Raw genomic sequence first — 17,065 nt, 5'->3', positions numbered from 1 at the left:
TTACTAAATACCCTTATTATTATTATTACCTTTATGCATTATTTGCAGTATATTTTTTACTTTTAGTTCAGGATATTTGTGTTTTTTGCTTTCTGTTTTCTCTGGTTAATGGTCATGTGTTAATATGCACTTACATTGTGCATACACATTAACTTACTTTTCTCAGTTCAGATTTGTTTTTTATTCATTTCATTGTGCATTCAGTGCATATATGGGTGTGACCGCCCTCTTTCTGAGCTGGGAAAGCCATCCAGTCTGGCCCAAGCTGTTACTAGTGGTTCAGCCGCTCGACCCTTGTTCACATTCACGCCACTTGGCAAGTGAAAAGGTTTTAAATACTAGAGTAGGGACTGTCCCACAAGGGTTGCCGTGACGTGGCGGGATGGCTTGTACATTATTCTGATCAAAATTATGTTTACTAAATACCCTTATTATTATTATTACCTTTATGCATTATTTGCAGTATATTTTTTACTTTTAGTTCAGGATATTTGTGTTTTTTGCTTTCTGTTTTCTCTGGTTAATGGTCATGTGTTAATATGCACTTACATTGTGCATACACATTAACTTACTTTTCTCAGTTCAGATTTGTTTTTTATTCATTTCATTGTGCATTCAGTGCATATATGGGTGTGACCGCCCTCTTTCTGAGCTGGGAAAGCCATCCAGTCTGGCCCAAGCTGTTACTAGTGGTTCAGCCGCTCGACCCTTGTTCACATTCACGCCACTTGGCAAGTGAAAAGGTTTTAAATACTAGAGTAGGGACTGTCCCACAAGGGTCTGAGCCTGCCTCCTGATGTATAGACATATCTTTTGAATGTGTACGCTATCCATACATGTTATCTGGGGATACGGTACCCTTTCTAACCTTTGTGCAATCACGTGCAATCCATACTGGGCCTAACACCGTCTGAGCCTGCCTCCTGATGTATAGACATATCTTTTGAATGTGTACGTTATCCATACATGTTATCTGGGGATACGGTACCCTTTCTAACCTTTGTGCAATCACGTGCAATCCATACTGGGCCTAACACCGTCTGAGCCTGCCTCCTGATGTATAGACATATCTTTCGAATGTGTACGATATCCATACATGTTATCTGGTGATACGGTACCCTTTCTAACCTTTGTGCAATCACGTGCAATCCATACTGGGCCTAACACCGTCTGAGCCTGCCTCCTGATGTATAGACATATATTTTGAATGTGTACGCTATCCATACATGTTATCTGGGGATATGGTACCCTTTCTCACCTTTGTGCAATCACGTGTAATCCATACTGGGCGTGAGAACGGCTGGCGAGCTGTTAAGCAAGCTACAGCACCTGTGGTTTGCACACGTAAGTTTTTCATTTTTTCAGGAATAACGGTTAGGCCTAATTCCAGAACTGCGGTTGACCTGCACTTACTGGGAAATCATTGTTCGCGGGTAATAATTGTAATCAGTGATCCCCATCACTAACGTTGTTCAGCGGGTTATCTGCACCTGTAAGCGACAAACTCTGGCCTTTTCAGTGTAGCGCACATGCAGCCACGGACATGTAAGGGCATGACACACCAGTTATTGGCCAATCTCATGTGCCAGAGCCTCACGTGTCCCTCTAGTAAGCCGGACTCGGATCGCGGGGCATGATGGAGTCTCGTTCGTTAACGGAATTAAGCTTGCAATGTGTGCATCTGTTCTGTAGCTGGCATGGTTGAGGTTTCCCAGGTGGAGTCGAATTTAACCGTAGGCTCCACTCCTGGTGGTGCCCTTCTGGACATTCCTTTAAGGTTCAGCTTTGCAACCATACTGCCCACGTAAAACAAACACTTTGCCTTCATGAACGCTGTTTGGAGGGTCATGACTCGTGGGAATAACGCCGCCCAGTCAGTTAACCTGCTAGAGAGATCGTTCGTTGCTCCCAAGCATGACATCACACTCCCTAGGAAGAAGGTAATGCCACTGTGGCGACCGTACTCCTGTGGGCGACACAAGTGCACTGATGCCCAGCCACTGCTCGATGAATCTGCTGGTACATTGACCCAGACCACTACATTCCCCTCGCACGCTACACGGCCTGAATCTGACCCTGATGAAACTCAGGTTACCCTTCCCATATACAGTTCCATCTTACATGGTGACAAAGAGGAAGCTGCAGATGAAAGTGCAGGTTCGGCCCACCCGCCATCAGACACACCACCGTACTATCAGGGGCCCTGTGCCAGTGCCGTCGCCAACGAGTGGGCCCCCCCTGCTTGCTCAGGATCACAGCACTTGCAAGGTTGAAATACTGTGCAGTGAGATGGAAGATGGGGACGACGAGGAGTCCAGACTAGTACAGGGATTCCCTAGCGAGGAGACTTATTTGATTGTTTTCAATGTTGGGACAGCAATTTTTGGGGAGCACTATACTCTGGAGAATGATAGATGGGGCCCACCATACACTGGAACATTCCAAAGGTGGACATCAGACACTGGAGCAGCATTTATAGGGCCCATTATACACTAGAGCATTAGAAATGGGGCCCATTATGTTTGGAGCATTATTTGGGCCCATAAGACAGTGGAGCTTCATCCATGGGGACCAACATATATTGTAGCATTATGTGGAGCTCATCATATACTGTTTCAAACATTATATGGGACCAATGATTCTGTATGGAGAAATAGATGGGCCTCGTCATGAGATGTAAAAAGTGAAGTATTTTTCATTGTACTATACCGCTATTTCTCTGCCGTATCGGAGCATTATGAGTTGTGGTATGTGTTAAAGGGGCGCTCTTTCGCCCAGGGCACATGAAAACCTGGAGCCAGCCCTCCCCCCCACAACTGTAGCCAAATAACCTCCATTTTTCAGTGCGTAACTTGTATTATGAAGTTAATTAAGGTTGACAAGCTTAAGTAAGAAGAATTGATGCTTTTGGCATTCAAATGGGCACTGTTGGTGTGTTTCCTGTCCTCCTCTCACTGCCGACTTTTATTCCCCATTGACTTACATTGGGTTTCGTGTTTCGGGACGACCCCGACTTTTCCCTATAATCGGACGATCTTGCTCGACCCGACTTTTGGAAAAGTCGGGTTTCACGAAACGAAACGCGACCCTAAAAAAACAAAAGTCGCTCAACTCTACTCGGTATATTTGAGCATGTTTGGTGAGTGCAATGCAAGTGTCAAGCATTTTTCAGGCGAGTACAATCTGATTTTTTTACACCTGGCATTTGAGTTACATCCGAACGCAGTGTGATTGCTATCCGATTGCAATGCGATTTTAACATAGGCTTTAACAAGTTCATAGTGATTTTGGTCAATATACAGTGGGGAAAAAAAGTATTTAGTCAGTCAGCAATAGTGCAAGTTCCACCACTTAAAAAGATGAGAGGCGTCTGTAATTTACATCATAGGTAGACCTCAACTATGGGAGACAAACTGAGAAAAAAAAATCCAGAAAATCACATTGTCTGTTCTTTTTTCATTTTATTTGCATATTATGGTGGAAAATAAGTATTTGGTCAGAAACAAAATTTCATCTCAATACTTTGTGATATATCCTTTGTTGGCAATGACAGAGGTCAAACGTTTTCTGTAAGTCTTCACAAGGTTGCCACACACTGTTGTTGGTATGTTGGCCCATTCCTCCATGCAGATCTCCTCTAGAGCAGTGATGTTTTTGGCTTTTCGCTTGGCAACACGGACTTTCAACTCCCTCCAAAGGTTTTCTATAGGGTTGAGATCTGGAGACTGGCTAGGCCACTCCAGGACCTTGAAATGCTTCTTACGAAGCCACTCCTTTGTTGCCCTGGCGGTGTGCTTTGGATCATTGTCATGTTGAAAGACCCAGCCACGTTTCATCTTCAATGCCCTTGCTGATGGAAGGAGGTTTGCACTCAAAATCTCACAATACATGGCCCCATTCATTCTTTCATGTACCCGGATCAGTCGTCCTGGCCCCTTTGCAGAGAAACAGCCCCAAAGCATGATGTTTCCACCACCATGCTTTACAGTAGGTATGGTGTTTGATGGATGCAACTCAGTATTCTTTTTCCTCCAAACACGACAAGTTGTGTTTCTACCAAACAGTTCCAGTTTGGTTTCATCAGACCATAGGACATTCTCCCAAAACTCCTCTGGATCATCCAAATGCTCTCTAGCAAACTTCAGACGGGCCCGGACATGTACAGGCTTAAGCAGTGGGACACGTCTGGCACTGCAGGATCTGAGTCCATGGTGGCGTAGTGTGTTACTTATGGTAGGCCTTGTTACATTGGTCCCAGCTCTCTGCAGTTCATTCACTAGGTCCCCCCGCGTGGTTCTGGGATTTTTGCTCACCGTTCTTGTGATCATTCTGACCCCACGGGGTGGGATTTTGCGTGGAGCACCAGATCGAGGGAGATTATCAGTGGTCTTGTATGTCTTCCATTTTCTAATTATTGCTCCCACAGTTGATTTCTTCACTCCAAGCTGGTTGGCTATTGCAGATTCAGTCTTCCCAGCCTGGTGCAGGGCTACAATTTTGTTTCTGGTGTCCTTTGACAGCTCTTCGGTCTTCACCATAGTGGAGTTTGGAGTCAGACTGTTTGAGGGTGTGCACAGGTGTCTTTTTATACTGATAACAAGTTTAAACAGGTGCCATTACTACAGGTAATGAGTGGAGGAAAGAGGAGACTCTTAAAGAAGAAGTTACAGGTCTGTGAGAGCCAGAAATCTTGATTGCTTGTTTCTGACCAAATACTTATTTTCCACCATAATATGCAAATAAAATGAAACAAAAACAGACAATGTGATTTTCTGGATTTTTTTTTCTCAGTTTGTCTCCCACAGTTGAGGTCTACCTATGATGTAAATTACAGACGCCTCTCATCTTTTTAAGTGGTGGAACTTGCACTATTGCTGACTGACTAAATACTTTTTTTCCCCACTGTATTGTCCTTCAGCTAGACATAATTCCTATGTATGCTATTGAGGGAGAAATGCGCTATTTTTCGTTTGTTTTCTATACTAATTTTCTGGTGAAGAAGACATATTAGGATAATGTATTATCATAATATTTGGATAGCAGGGTTTCTTGTATCTTCTTTAAAGAGGTTTTTCCAGTAATTTTATATCAATGAACTTTTAGATATTGACAGTTTATCAATATCAGATCGATGTAGGTTTGACACCCCTCATTCACACTGACAGTGCTCAGATGGGAACAAAGCAGATGCATACAGGTACTGCTTATCAGCTCTTATTCCATGAATAGGATCTGACTTTCTGACTTCGTAGCAGGCCACTTCATACGGTTTAATTTGAATAATACTTTCTATCCTAGATTTAAGCAAGTGAAAAAAGCATGTAACTGAATAAACTGGCATTTAGGCTTCTCTGCATATTCTCCATTTATGTGTGCTAGTTTCTGTGTATTACAATGTAAACTGCATTTGTTTTTGCATCTTTTAGAAATTAAAAATGCTATGGATAACTGTAAAACAGTGCCAAACACTGACCAGAAAGACATAGATGGTGATGGTGTAGGCGATGTTTGCGACAGCTGTCCCACAACTCGGAATCCAGACCAGGTAAGCTTATTTTATTTTCATGTTAGTAAGCATTGGAACCAGGGTTGTAATTATGGTGGGTGCAGGAGTGGCAGTCTGCACTCAAAGCCAAGGGGGACCCTAAAAGCCGCTTTGGCCAACATTAGAAAACCAATGCCAATAAAGAAAACATGTATTTGTATTCAGCTCCCTGTTGTCTAATGCCCCTAATAAAATTCCAAGTGCCTCCAGGAGTCATATAATTAGTAAATTGAATGCACCTGTGTTTAATTTATTCTCAAGATAACTACAGCTGCACTGTGACAGCCTCAGAGGTTTTTTTGAGAGCATTAGAGATCAAACAGCAGAAAAAAGGAACACACCAGACATGTGGAGCGCCCGCCAGGGCCGAGGGTTACTCGGTACTGGGCCAGTTCTTAAGGGGATGTGTCACGGCAGCAGTGACCCGGCCCGTGGCCCTGGGCGTCCAATGAAAATGATGATAAGGGGATGATAAAGTTTATGAAAGATAGTTCGTGATGCCACCTATGGTATTCAGCAATTAGAATTAGACCGCTGGGGCTGAAGATGATGCAGCAGAGTTGTTACAGCTCTCCATAGGTAGAGCTAAGCACCAGGGCAGTAATAGTGTAAAATGATGGTGATGATTGTTGTAGTGCAGGGCTAAGGTGACGCAGCAAATAAACAGGAGGACACAGCGCAGTCAGGGCCGGTTTTAGACAAAGTGGGGCCCTAGGCAAAGTTTAAAATGGGGCCCCAAATGCTAACATATTGCACATCACACAGAAGCATTTCGGTTGTATTTACATGCGCTGAGTTCAGAACGCTAAATGAGTGTGATCGATAATATTGAAGTTGTTCAACACTTGTTTCCCGGCCTCTTTCCACCATCTGAGAAAGAATGATGGGAACAGAACAATCACTAATGGATCACTAACAGATCACCATACAGTATCATGTTATCAGCAGCACATCTACAGTTTACATTCCATAGTCCTCCATATAATATAACGTGCCCCATAGTCCTGCATATAGTATAATACACTTCCCATAGTCCCCAATATAGTATAATACACTCCTTATAGCCCTCCATTAAAATACACTGCTCAGTCTTCCATATAGTATAATACACTCCTCATAGTGCTCCATATAGTATAATGCACCACCATAGTCATTCATGTAGTACAATTCACTTCCCATAGTATAGTGCACCCTGTTGTGAATTTGCTTTCTGGCCTACCTTTGGTTGCTGCTGGGGGTGGTGGAGCTGGTCAGGTTGACGGAGGGGTTGCAAGTTCTCTTTCTGGGCTCCCTCTTGTGGTTGCTGGAGGTAATGGAGCTGATCTGATTAACAGAGGCTTGCCACCTGATAATGAGGACGACGATTGGAGATCTGGGGTTTCAGACTGGATTTAAGACAGCCGACTCCCTCTATCCCTGCTGGTGATTTTTTCCTGCCTCCTGATGTCTTAGTTTCCAGCTCAGTCCCTGCATGCTCAGCTAAGTGGTCTTTTGCTATTATGTTCACATTTGATCTGATTTTGCCTATTTCAGTTTTGTGTGGGTCAGCCAGCTCCGGCTGGGGCTGTGCTGAATCACCATCAGTATGTTACTGCTTGTGCCAGTTTGTTTTTGTCCCTTATTAGATTGGCCTCTTTTTGCTCTGCTTTCAGAATATACCAGAGTGCTGACATAGTGGGCGAAGTCGTGTGACTTCAGTATTTTTGCATCAGACGAGTTGGACCTTTTTGCAGGGTTTTTTGCATAATTGCAGACAGTGTATTTCCTTTCCTGTCCTTTCTAGTCAGTGTGGGCCCCATTGTTTGCTCAGTCTATTTTCCTACCTGCGTTTGTGTTTTCATCTTGTCTCACCGACAATATATGTTTGGGGGCTATTGATTCCTTTGGGATCTGCTCTGGGGCAGTTTAGATTTCCCCTTTCTTGCTTTAGGCTTAGTTAGCTCTCCGGCTGTGCTGAGGCATCTAGGATCATCGTAGGCACGCTCCACGGCTACTGCTAGTTGTATGGATAGGATCAGGGGTCTGCAATCTGCTTAGCTACCAAACTCTCTGGTATTTTGTAGCTTAGCTTGGGCTTGCTCTCCTCCTCGGTGACCCAATCATAACAGCACCCCATAGTTCTTCATATAATGTATTCCCCATAGTCCACGATACAGTATAATGCAGCCACCCCACAGAGTATAATGCAGCCCTGCCATACAATATAATGTAACCCCCATAGAATATAATGGAGCCCCCCTCTTATAGTATAATGCAGCCACCCCTTAGAGCATAATGCAGCTACCCCTCAGAGTATAATGCAGCCACTCCACAGAATATAATGTTACCCCCCATAGAATATAATGCAGCCCCTTCATAGAATATATGGCAAACCTGTCATAGAGTATAATGCAGCCCCTTATATAGTATAATGTAGCCCCTCCTTAGAATGCAATGTAGCCCTCCTCATATAGTATAATGCAGCCCCCCATAGAATACAATGTAGTCCTCTCATAAAGTATAATGTAGCTCCCTCAGAGTATGATGCAATCACCCCGTATACAATATAATAAATATAATACAGCCCCCAAAGAATATAATGTAGCCCCAAATAGAATATAATACAGCCCACCTCCCCATAGAATATAATGTAACCCCCTATACTATATAACACAGCATCCCCCATAGAATATAATGTAAAATGTACCCCCCTTGGTATATAACACAGCCGCATAGTATATAGCCCAGCACCACATGGTATATAGCCCAGCACCACATGGTATATAGCCCATCATAGTATATAGCCCAGCACCACATGGTATATAGCCCAGCAGCACATGGTATATAGCCCAGCATGGTATATAGCCCAGCACCACATGGTATATAGCCCAGCATGGTATATAGCCCACCACGGTATATAGCCCAGCATGGTATATAGCCCAGCAAGGTATATAGCCCAGCATAGTATATAGCCCAGCACAGTATATAGGTCAGCATAGTATATAGCCCAGCATGGTATAGCCCAGCATGGTATATAGCCCAGCACCACATGATATATAGCCCAGCACAGTATATAGCCCAGCACCACATGGTATATACTGTAGCCCAGCATAGTATATAGCCCAGCATGGTATATAGCCTAGCATGGTATTGCCCAGCATGGTATATAGCCCAGCATAGAATATAGCCCAGCATGGTATAGCCCAGCATGGTATATAGCCCAGCATAGTATATAGCCCAGCATGGTATAGCCCAGCACAGTATATATCCCAGTATGGTATAGCCCAGAACAGTATATAGCCCAGCACAGTATATACTGTAACCCAGCATAGTATATAGCCCAGCATGGTATATAGCCCAGCATAGAATATAGCCCAGCATGGTATAGCCCAGCATAGTATAGAGCCCAGCATGGTATAGAGCTCAGCATGGTATATAGCCCAGCATGGTATATAGCCCAGAATAGTATAGAGCCCAGCATGGTACATAGCCTAGCATAGTATATAGCCCAGCATAATGGCCCCACAGTCCAATACTCACACTGATATATTAAAAAAAACAAAAACACTCCTCACCTTCTCCTCATGCCCGCGCTGCTCCTGGCTCCTGTCTCCTGCTCTGCCTGGCACACAGTGAGTGCGTGATGATGTCATCACGCACCTGCTGTGTCAGAGGCAGAGCGGGGAATGATGGGAGAGGTAGCGTCAGCTGATGCTCTCTCCTCCATCATTGCTTTGAACTGTACTGGCAGTCGTCGGCATAGTTAAATGCAGCGGCGGCAGGGGGAGTCAGTGTTGGGGGCAGGTGGGCCCCCTGCCTCATGGGCCCCATAGTGGCTGCATGATGTGCCGCTAGCTGGGGGCCCCTGGGGGAGCGGGGGCCCAAGGCAGCTGCCTGGTCTGCCTGCCCCTAACGCCGGCCCTGAGCGTGGTGCAGTCTTCACACTTTTACTCACATTTTGAGGTGCAGACCAGGGCACTGAGTACAGATAGTAATGGAGATCCAGGCAGTCTGGAAGCAACTTAGGATCCACTAAGCCAGATGGGTTGGAGACCTCCATTCTGTGCTGTCCTATGAGGTCCTTGCTGCCTAAAGCTATGCTTGGTCCTCAGTTCCTTACAGTCCTGGGGTACTTACCCATATGGCAGGCAGCTTGAACCTATTGCAGGTCTCGCTCCTCTATGGCGGCTCTGGGCTCTGATCTGCTGCTGTGCCTTCAGGCGTATGATGGGGCCAGGAGGCCTGAGGTCTCCTGCCCTGCCCTCCAGATTTGGCTGCTGGGACTGTTGTACTTGTGCAGCCACGGACTTCGGCGTCTGGTTTCAAGCTCTCTGCCCTGGGGTGAGCTTGGTCACAGCTCCTATCCCCAGGGTTCCCTAAACTTCTCCTTTCCTCTCTCTTTACTCTGCTCTTGGGACGAGCTCCTCAAAGCTCCTGTCCCTTGTACAGACTCTCACAGACTGCAACTAACTAACTCCACCTCCAGCCCAGAACTTATAGGAAAGCTCCCATGAAACTCCGTTTAGATCTCCCCCTTCTGGTCTTGGAGTAGGAAAAGTGTTGCATGTTGTTATTACCTTGCTAAGGGACCCCTCCTTGCTTCCAGGCATGTCATCACCCCGCCTGTGAGGGAGGCAATGCCACTGTAGCAACTGGACTCCTGGGGTGCCACACATGACAGCGATAAAGTTTTTCAGAAGAGTAAAGCAGGGTTAGGGTATAAAAGATAGCCCAAGCTCTGAACATCTCATAGAACATTGTTCAATCCATCATTTAAAAATGGAAGGAGTATAGCATGACTGCAAACCTACCAAGACATGGCCATCCTCCTGAATTGACAGCCCAAGTAAGGAGCACACTAATTAAAGAAGCTGCCAAGAAGCCCATAATGACTCTGGTAGAGCTGCTCAGGTGGGAGAGTCTGTCCACAGGACAACTATTAGTTGAATAATTCACAAACCTGGTCTTTATCGAAGAGTGGCAAGAAGAAAGTCATTTTTGAAAGCAAGCCAAAAGAAGTCCCATTTGAAGTTTAAAAAGCCATGTAGAGGACACAGCTAGCATGTGGAAGGAGATGCTGTGGTAAGTTGAGAGCAGGGCCAGTTTTAGACAAAATGGAGTTTAAAATGGAGCCCTCGTAGCTAAAGGGTATTCTCAAAAATATGGAGAAGACTAAGATGAGACATTTGCTCCAGTTGTCAAACATACTACAATAAGAACTTTACTTACTGTTGGAGCAATGAAACAGATGGAACTGATACATCTGGATGTAAAGACAGCATTTTTGAATGGAGATTTAACAGAAGACATTTACATGAAACAACCTCCAGGATTCAAAGATGAAAGAAACCCAAACAAAGTTTGCAAACTACAGAAAAGCATATATGGTTTAAAGCAAGCAGCTAAAGCGTGGAATGACAAAATCACGGAAGTGCTTACAAATGAAAATTTTCAAAGAAGCAAAGCTGATCCATGCTTGTAAACAAAAAGGCTGATGAATAGATGGATTTATGTGCTCATATATGTAGACGACATTTTGATTTGTTCAGAACAAGAAAGGGATAATGAAAACTTTCTAAAAGTCCTGAAGCGACATTTCAAAATCAAAGACTTGGGAAATGTGAAACAGTACCTTATTGTGAGCTCATTTTCTTGTTCACCTTTGATGTCCGATGAACTCCCTCTGCTGGTGAAAGGAGGTGGTGAAACTGATTTGGATGGGAGAAACCTGTCATCTGAACAGGTGGATTGCGATTGGACATCGGAATCTGAGTGGATATAAGGCTGCTGACGCCCTGTAAGGTTGCTGGTGTTTTCTCAGCTCTGAGCTCTGGCCTCCAGTTCAGTTCCTGTCTTCTGAAAGCTAAGTTTTGCTCTGTTATTGTTCCATGAGATTTTGTCTGATTTGCTTAGTTTTGTGTTCAGCCAGCCCCGGCTGGGGCTTTGCTCAATTTCCTATTTGTCCCTGATCGGTTAAATCTCTTTTGCTCTGTCTTCAGAATATATCGGAGTGCTGATATAGGGATTTTGAAGTCTAGTGACTTCAGGGCCGTTTTTCTTATCAGACGTGTTGGGACATTTTTGGTAGGGTTTTTGCGGATTGCAGCTAGCATCTTTTCTGTCCTTTCCTATCTAGTTAGTTGGGCCCCATCGTTTGCTCTGCCTGTCTTTCTGTCTGTGTTTGTGTTTTCATCTGTTTTCACCAACAATATATGTTGGGGGCTGTCTATTGCTTTGGGGTCTGCTCTGGGGCAGTTTAGATTTCCCCTTTCTTTCTTTAGGTTTATTTAGCTCTCTGACTGTGACGAGGTGTCTAGGATCACCGTAGGAACACTCCATGGCTACTGTTAGTTGTGTGAATAGGATCAGGGGTCTGCAATCCGTTAGCTACCAATCTCTCTGGTTTTCTGGACTTAGCTTGCATTTTTGTTTTTTCCTCCTCCGGTGACTCATTCATAACAGAATCACCAGCCATACTGCAGATTCTAGGGTACTCAATAGCAGGAAAGAATTGTAAAAAAAAGTGTCAGAATTTTTTTTTTTTTTTATATGTATATTTTTTCCTCTTTTTCTCTGGGGCCGTAGGAGGAATTTTTTCTTAATGGAGATTAAGCAATTGTTTGATCGTGTGGAGCAGCTCACTGCTGAAGTGTGGGGAATTTCCGCCTATCTTGCTCATTCACATGCTGCTGAACCAAAGATCCCTACTCCTGATGTGTTTTTTGGGGATCGGTCTAAATTTTTGAATTTTAAGAATAATTGTAAATTATTTCTTGCCTTGAAGCCTAGCTCATCGGGGAGCTCTGCGCAGTGGGTTAAAATTGTCATCTCTTTGCTGCGCGGCGATCCCCAGGATTGGGCGTTTTCTTTGACACCTGATGATCCTATTCTAACTAATGTGGACGCATTTTTTCAGGCCTTGGGGTTGTTGTATGATGAACCTAATGCTATTGATCAAGCTGAAAAAGCCCTGTTGGCATTGAGCCAGGGTCAGGATTCTGCAGAGTTGTACTGTCAAAAATTCCGAAAGTGGGCGGTCCTTACTACCTGGAATGATGGTGCCTTGGCAGCTCTCTTTCGGAAGGGTTTGTCAGAAACTGTAAAATATACTATGGTGGGATTTCCTGTTCCCTCTGGTCTTGACGATTCTATGTCATTGGCCATTCAGGTTGATCGGCGTTTACATGAACATAAAATTACACGAGAAATGTTGCCACCTGTTGAACAAATGTCTGAACCTATGCAATGTGATAGAGTTTTTTTCTAGGGCGCAACGTCAGGAGTTCAGAAGGCGTAATAAGCTGTGATTTTTCTGTGGAGATGCCTCTCATATTATTTCTGTCTGCCCTAAACGAGAGAAACGCTTTGCGCACACATTTGCTGTGGGTGGTGTACAACCTAAGTTTCTTCTGGCAATTACTCTGATCTGCTCCCTGTCCACATTTTCCGCTAAGGCTTTTGTGGATTCAGGAGCGGCTCTGAACCTGATGGACTTGGATTTTGCTAAACGTTGTGGGTTTCCTATGACACCTCTGCGGACGCCTACAAGGGTATTGATGCTACTCCTTTGGCGAAGAATAAACCTCAGTTTTGGACCCAGGTGGTAATGCAGGTCGCCCCAGACCATCAAGAAAATTGCAGATTTTTGGTGTTGCATAATTTGCATGATACCATTGTTCTGGGGTTTTCCTGGTTGCAAATCCATAATCCAGTTTTGGATTGGAAATCTGTGTCTGTGTGAGTTGGGGTTGTCGGTGTGCTCTTAGTGACGCTCCTGTTTTCTCCACCTCTCCCCAGTCGCATGATGTTCCTGACTATTTGGCTGATTTTTATGATGTATTTAGTGAGAATAAGTCTGCGTCTTTGCCTCCTCATAGGAGTTATGACTGTGCAATTGAGCTGAGCCCTGGGTGTAAATTTCCCAAGGGTCGACTTTTCAAATTATCTGTACCCGAGCACGCGGCTATGCGATCTCATATTAAGGAGTCGTTGGAGAAGGGTCATATTAGACCACCCTCTTCACCTTGGGTGCTGGGTTTTTTTTCGTGGCCAAGAAAGATGGTTCATTAAGGCCTTGTATTGACTATCGTTCCCTCAACAAAATTACTGTTAAATATCAGTATCCGTAACCCCTGATTTCTGATCCATTCTCCAGAGTTAAAGGTGCTTGCTGGTTTACCAAGCTTGACCTCAGGGGGGCGAATAATCTTATTCGCATTTAGCATGGGGATGAATGGAAGACGGCGTTTAATACTCCAGAGGGACATTTTGAGTACCTGGTGATGCCTTTTGGGCTCACTAATGCCCCTTCTTCTGTCTTCCAGTGCTTCATGAAAGATATTTTCCGGGACTTTGTGGATAAATTTTTGATCATCTATCTGGATGATGTTTTGATCTTTTCCAGGGATTGAGACTCTCATGTGGAACATGTTCGGACTGTGTTCCGGATTTTGAGGGAGAATTCCCTGTATGTTAAGGGATCGAAATGCCTTTTTGGTGTACAGAGGATTTCATTTTTGGGATTTATTTTGTCTCCGTCAACTACTGAAATGGACCTGGCCAAGGTACAGGCCATTTATGATTGGGTTCAGCCCACTTCTTTGATGGCCCTCCAGAAGTTTTTGGGTTTTGCTAATTTTTATCGTAAAATTATAGCTAATTTTTCTGGTATTGCCAAACCATTGACTGATTTGACTAAGAAGGGTGCTGATGTGCTGAATTGGTCTCCAGAGGCTGTTTCATCCTTTCAGGAGCTGAAACGGAGGTTCACTTCTGCTCCAGTTTTGCGGCAACCTGATGTCTCACTCCCGTTTCAGGTAGAGGTGGACGCTTCTGAGATTGGTGCAGGAGCTGTTTTATCCCAAAAAGATCCGGTAACATCTAAAATGAATCCCTGTGCTTTCTTTTCCCGAAAGTTCTCCCCATCTGAACGCAACTATGATGTGGGGAACCGGGAACTGTTAGCCATGAAATGGGCATTTGAGGAGTGGAGACATTGGTTGGAGGGAGCTAGACATCAAGTCGTGGTCCTCACTGACCACAAGAATTTGATTTACCTTGAGTCGGCCAAACGCTTGAATCCTAGACAGGCTAGGTGGGCCTTGTTTTTCACACGTTTTGGTTTTGTGGTCTCTTTTCTTCCAGGCACTAAGAATGTCAAGGCAGACGCCCTCTCTAGGAGTTTCTTTGCTGATTCTCCTATTGTGACCAAGCCTGCTACCATCTTAGGTGAGGGGGTAGTTCTTTCTGCCATCTTGCCCGATTTGAGACGTGCTCTGGAAGAGTTTTAGGAAGACAAACCTGAGCGTTGTCCCATTGGAAAATTGTATGTTCCTGACCAGTGGAGAAAGAGAGTAATGTCTGAAGTTCTTTGCTTCACATTGGCTGGTCATCCAGGTATTTTTGGTACTAGAGATTTGGTGAGTCGGTCTTTTTGGTGGCCCGCCTTATCTCGTGATGTCAGGAATTTTGTGCAGTCCTGTGTGACTTGCTCCCGGTCTAAACCTTGTTCTCGCTCTAGTGGGTTGTTGATGCCTTTGCCGGTGCCCAGGAGGCCATAGACCCATATTTCAATGAATTTTATTTCGGATCTGCCTGTCTCTCAGAGAATGACTGTTATCTGGGTGATTTGTGATAGATTCTCTAAGATGGTCCATCTTGTACCACTCCCTAAGTTGCCATCTTCCTCAGAGTTGGTGCCCTTGTTTTTGCAACAGGTGGTTCGCTTGCATGGGATTCCTGAGAACATTGTATCTGACAGAGGAGTTCAGTTTGTCTCTAGATTTTGGAGGACTTTTTGTTCCAAGCTGGGAATTCAGTTGTCCTTCTCCTCTGCGTTTCACCCTCAGACCAATGGGCAGACGGAGAGAACAAACCAGACTTTGGAGTCTTATTTGAGATGTTTTATCTCTGCTGATCAGGATGATTGGGTCTCATTTTTGCCCTTGGCCGAATTTGCTTTAAATAATAGAGCTAGTTCTGCCACTTTGATGTCACCTTTTTTTTGTAACTTTGGGTTTCATCCTCAATTTTCTTCAGGGCAGGTGGAGTCTTCTGCCTGCTCAGGTGTTGACACTGTGGTGGAGAGAATGCACCAGATTTGGGACCAAGTGGTGGATAAGTTATCTCTCTCCCAGGAAAAGGCCCAGCGGTTTTCCAACCGGCATAGGACCATTGGTCCCCGGTTTAAGGTGGGTGATATGGTTTGGTTGTCATCAAAGAATATCTCTATGAAGGTGGCTTCTCCAAAGTTTAAACCTAGATTTATTGGACCTTTCAAGATTTTGGAGACACTTAATCCGGTCTCTTTTCGATTGGCTCTTCCTCTTACATTTAAGATCCATAACGTGTTTCATAAGTCTCTGTTGAAGAGGTTTGTTGAGCCAGTAGTTCCTGTGGTGGCACCTCCTGACCCTGTATTGGTTGAAGGTAATGTGGAATATGACGTTGAGAAGATACTGGATTCTCATCTGGCTAGACGGAGACTCCAGTATTTGGTTAAGTGGAAGGGTTATGGCCAGGAGGATAATTCTTGGGTCTCTGCATCTGATATTCATGCCGAAAGATTGGTTCGTGCTTTTCATCGGGCCCATCCTGGTGGCGTGGATGAGGGTTCGGTGACCCCTCCTCAAGGGGGAGGTACTGTTGTTGGCTCATTTTCTTGTTCACCTTTGATGTCCGATGAACTCCCTCTGCTGGTGAAAGGAGGTGGTGAAACTGATTTGGATGGGAGAAATCTGTCATCTGAACAGGTGGATTGCGATTGGACATCCGGAATCTCTGAGTGGATATAAGGCTGCCGACGCCCTGTAAGGTTGCTGGTGTTTTCTCTGCTCTGAGCTCTGGCCTCCAGTTCAGTTCCTGTCTTCTGAAAGCTAAGTTTTGCTCTGTTATTGTTCCATGAGATTTTGTCTGATTTGTTTAGTTCTGTGTTCAGCCAGCCCCGGCTGGGGCTTTGCTGAAATTCCATTTTGTCCCTGATCAGTTAAATCTCTTTTAGTCTGTCTTCAGAATATATCGGAGTGCTGATATAGGGATTTTGAAGTCTAGTGACTTCAGGGCCGTTTTTCTTATCAGACGTGTTGGGACATTTTTAGTAGGGTTTTTGCGGATTGCAGCTACCATATTTTTGTAACGTCCGTCTGCGGTTCTGGGCTGCAGCCAGACAACACCCCGAGAAACACTGATACCCTTTACCCCTATACAGGGATCTGGATTTACAGCAGAGCCCAGGAGGCGCTGTCTGAATATGAACAGTGACCAGAGCAGGACGGTCGTCAGAGAGGAATAAAAACGGGACCAAAAGCGTAGTCGGGAATCAGAGTCTTAACCGAGCGGACAGCAGAAGTACAAGAAACGGCAGACAATAGCAGAGTCAAATTCAGGCCAAGGTCAGAGTCAAAAACCAGGAGGGCAGCAGAGGTACAGAATCGTTAGGCAGTAGCAGAGTCAGAATATCCAGGCCAAAGTCAAAAACCGGGAGAATAGCAGAAGTACAAAATCGTCAGGCAATAGAGGGGTCAGGAATCCAGGCCAAGGTCA

At 44.7% G+C, this 17,065-nt stretch overlaps 1 protein-coding gene across 1 annotated transcript in view; it reads left to right on the top strand.

Moving 5' to 3' along the window:
• LOC141075888 (cartilage oligomeric matrix protein-like) overlaps nt 1-17,065 on the top strand; it is a 579,419-nt gene that overhangs the window by 305,131 nt on the left and 257,223 nt on the right. The window contains exon 11 of the mRNA XM_073563079.1: nt 5,427-5,545. Coding sequence (XP_073419180.1) covers nt 5,427-5,545 — 119 coding nt within the window. The remainder of the gene's footprint in view (nt 1-5,426; nt 5,546-17,065) is intronic.

This window comes from Dendrobates tinctorius, unplaced genomic scaffold (genome assembly GCF_039654945.1).
Source record: "Dendrobates tinctorius isolate UK_male_01 unplaced genomic scaffold, ASM3965494v1 ptg000377l, whole genome shotgun sequence".
Classification (NCBI taxonomy): Eukaryota; Metazoa; Chordata; class Amphibia; order Anura; family Dendrobatidae; genus Dendrobates; species Dendrobates tinctorius.
The sequence above is the reverse complement of the archived record's forward strand: the minus strand, read 5'-3'. Positions and strand labels throughout refer to the sequence as shown.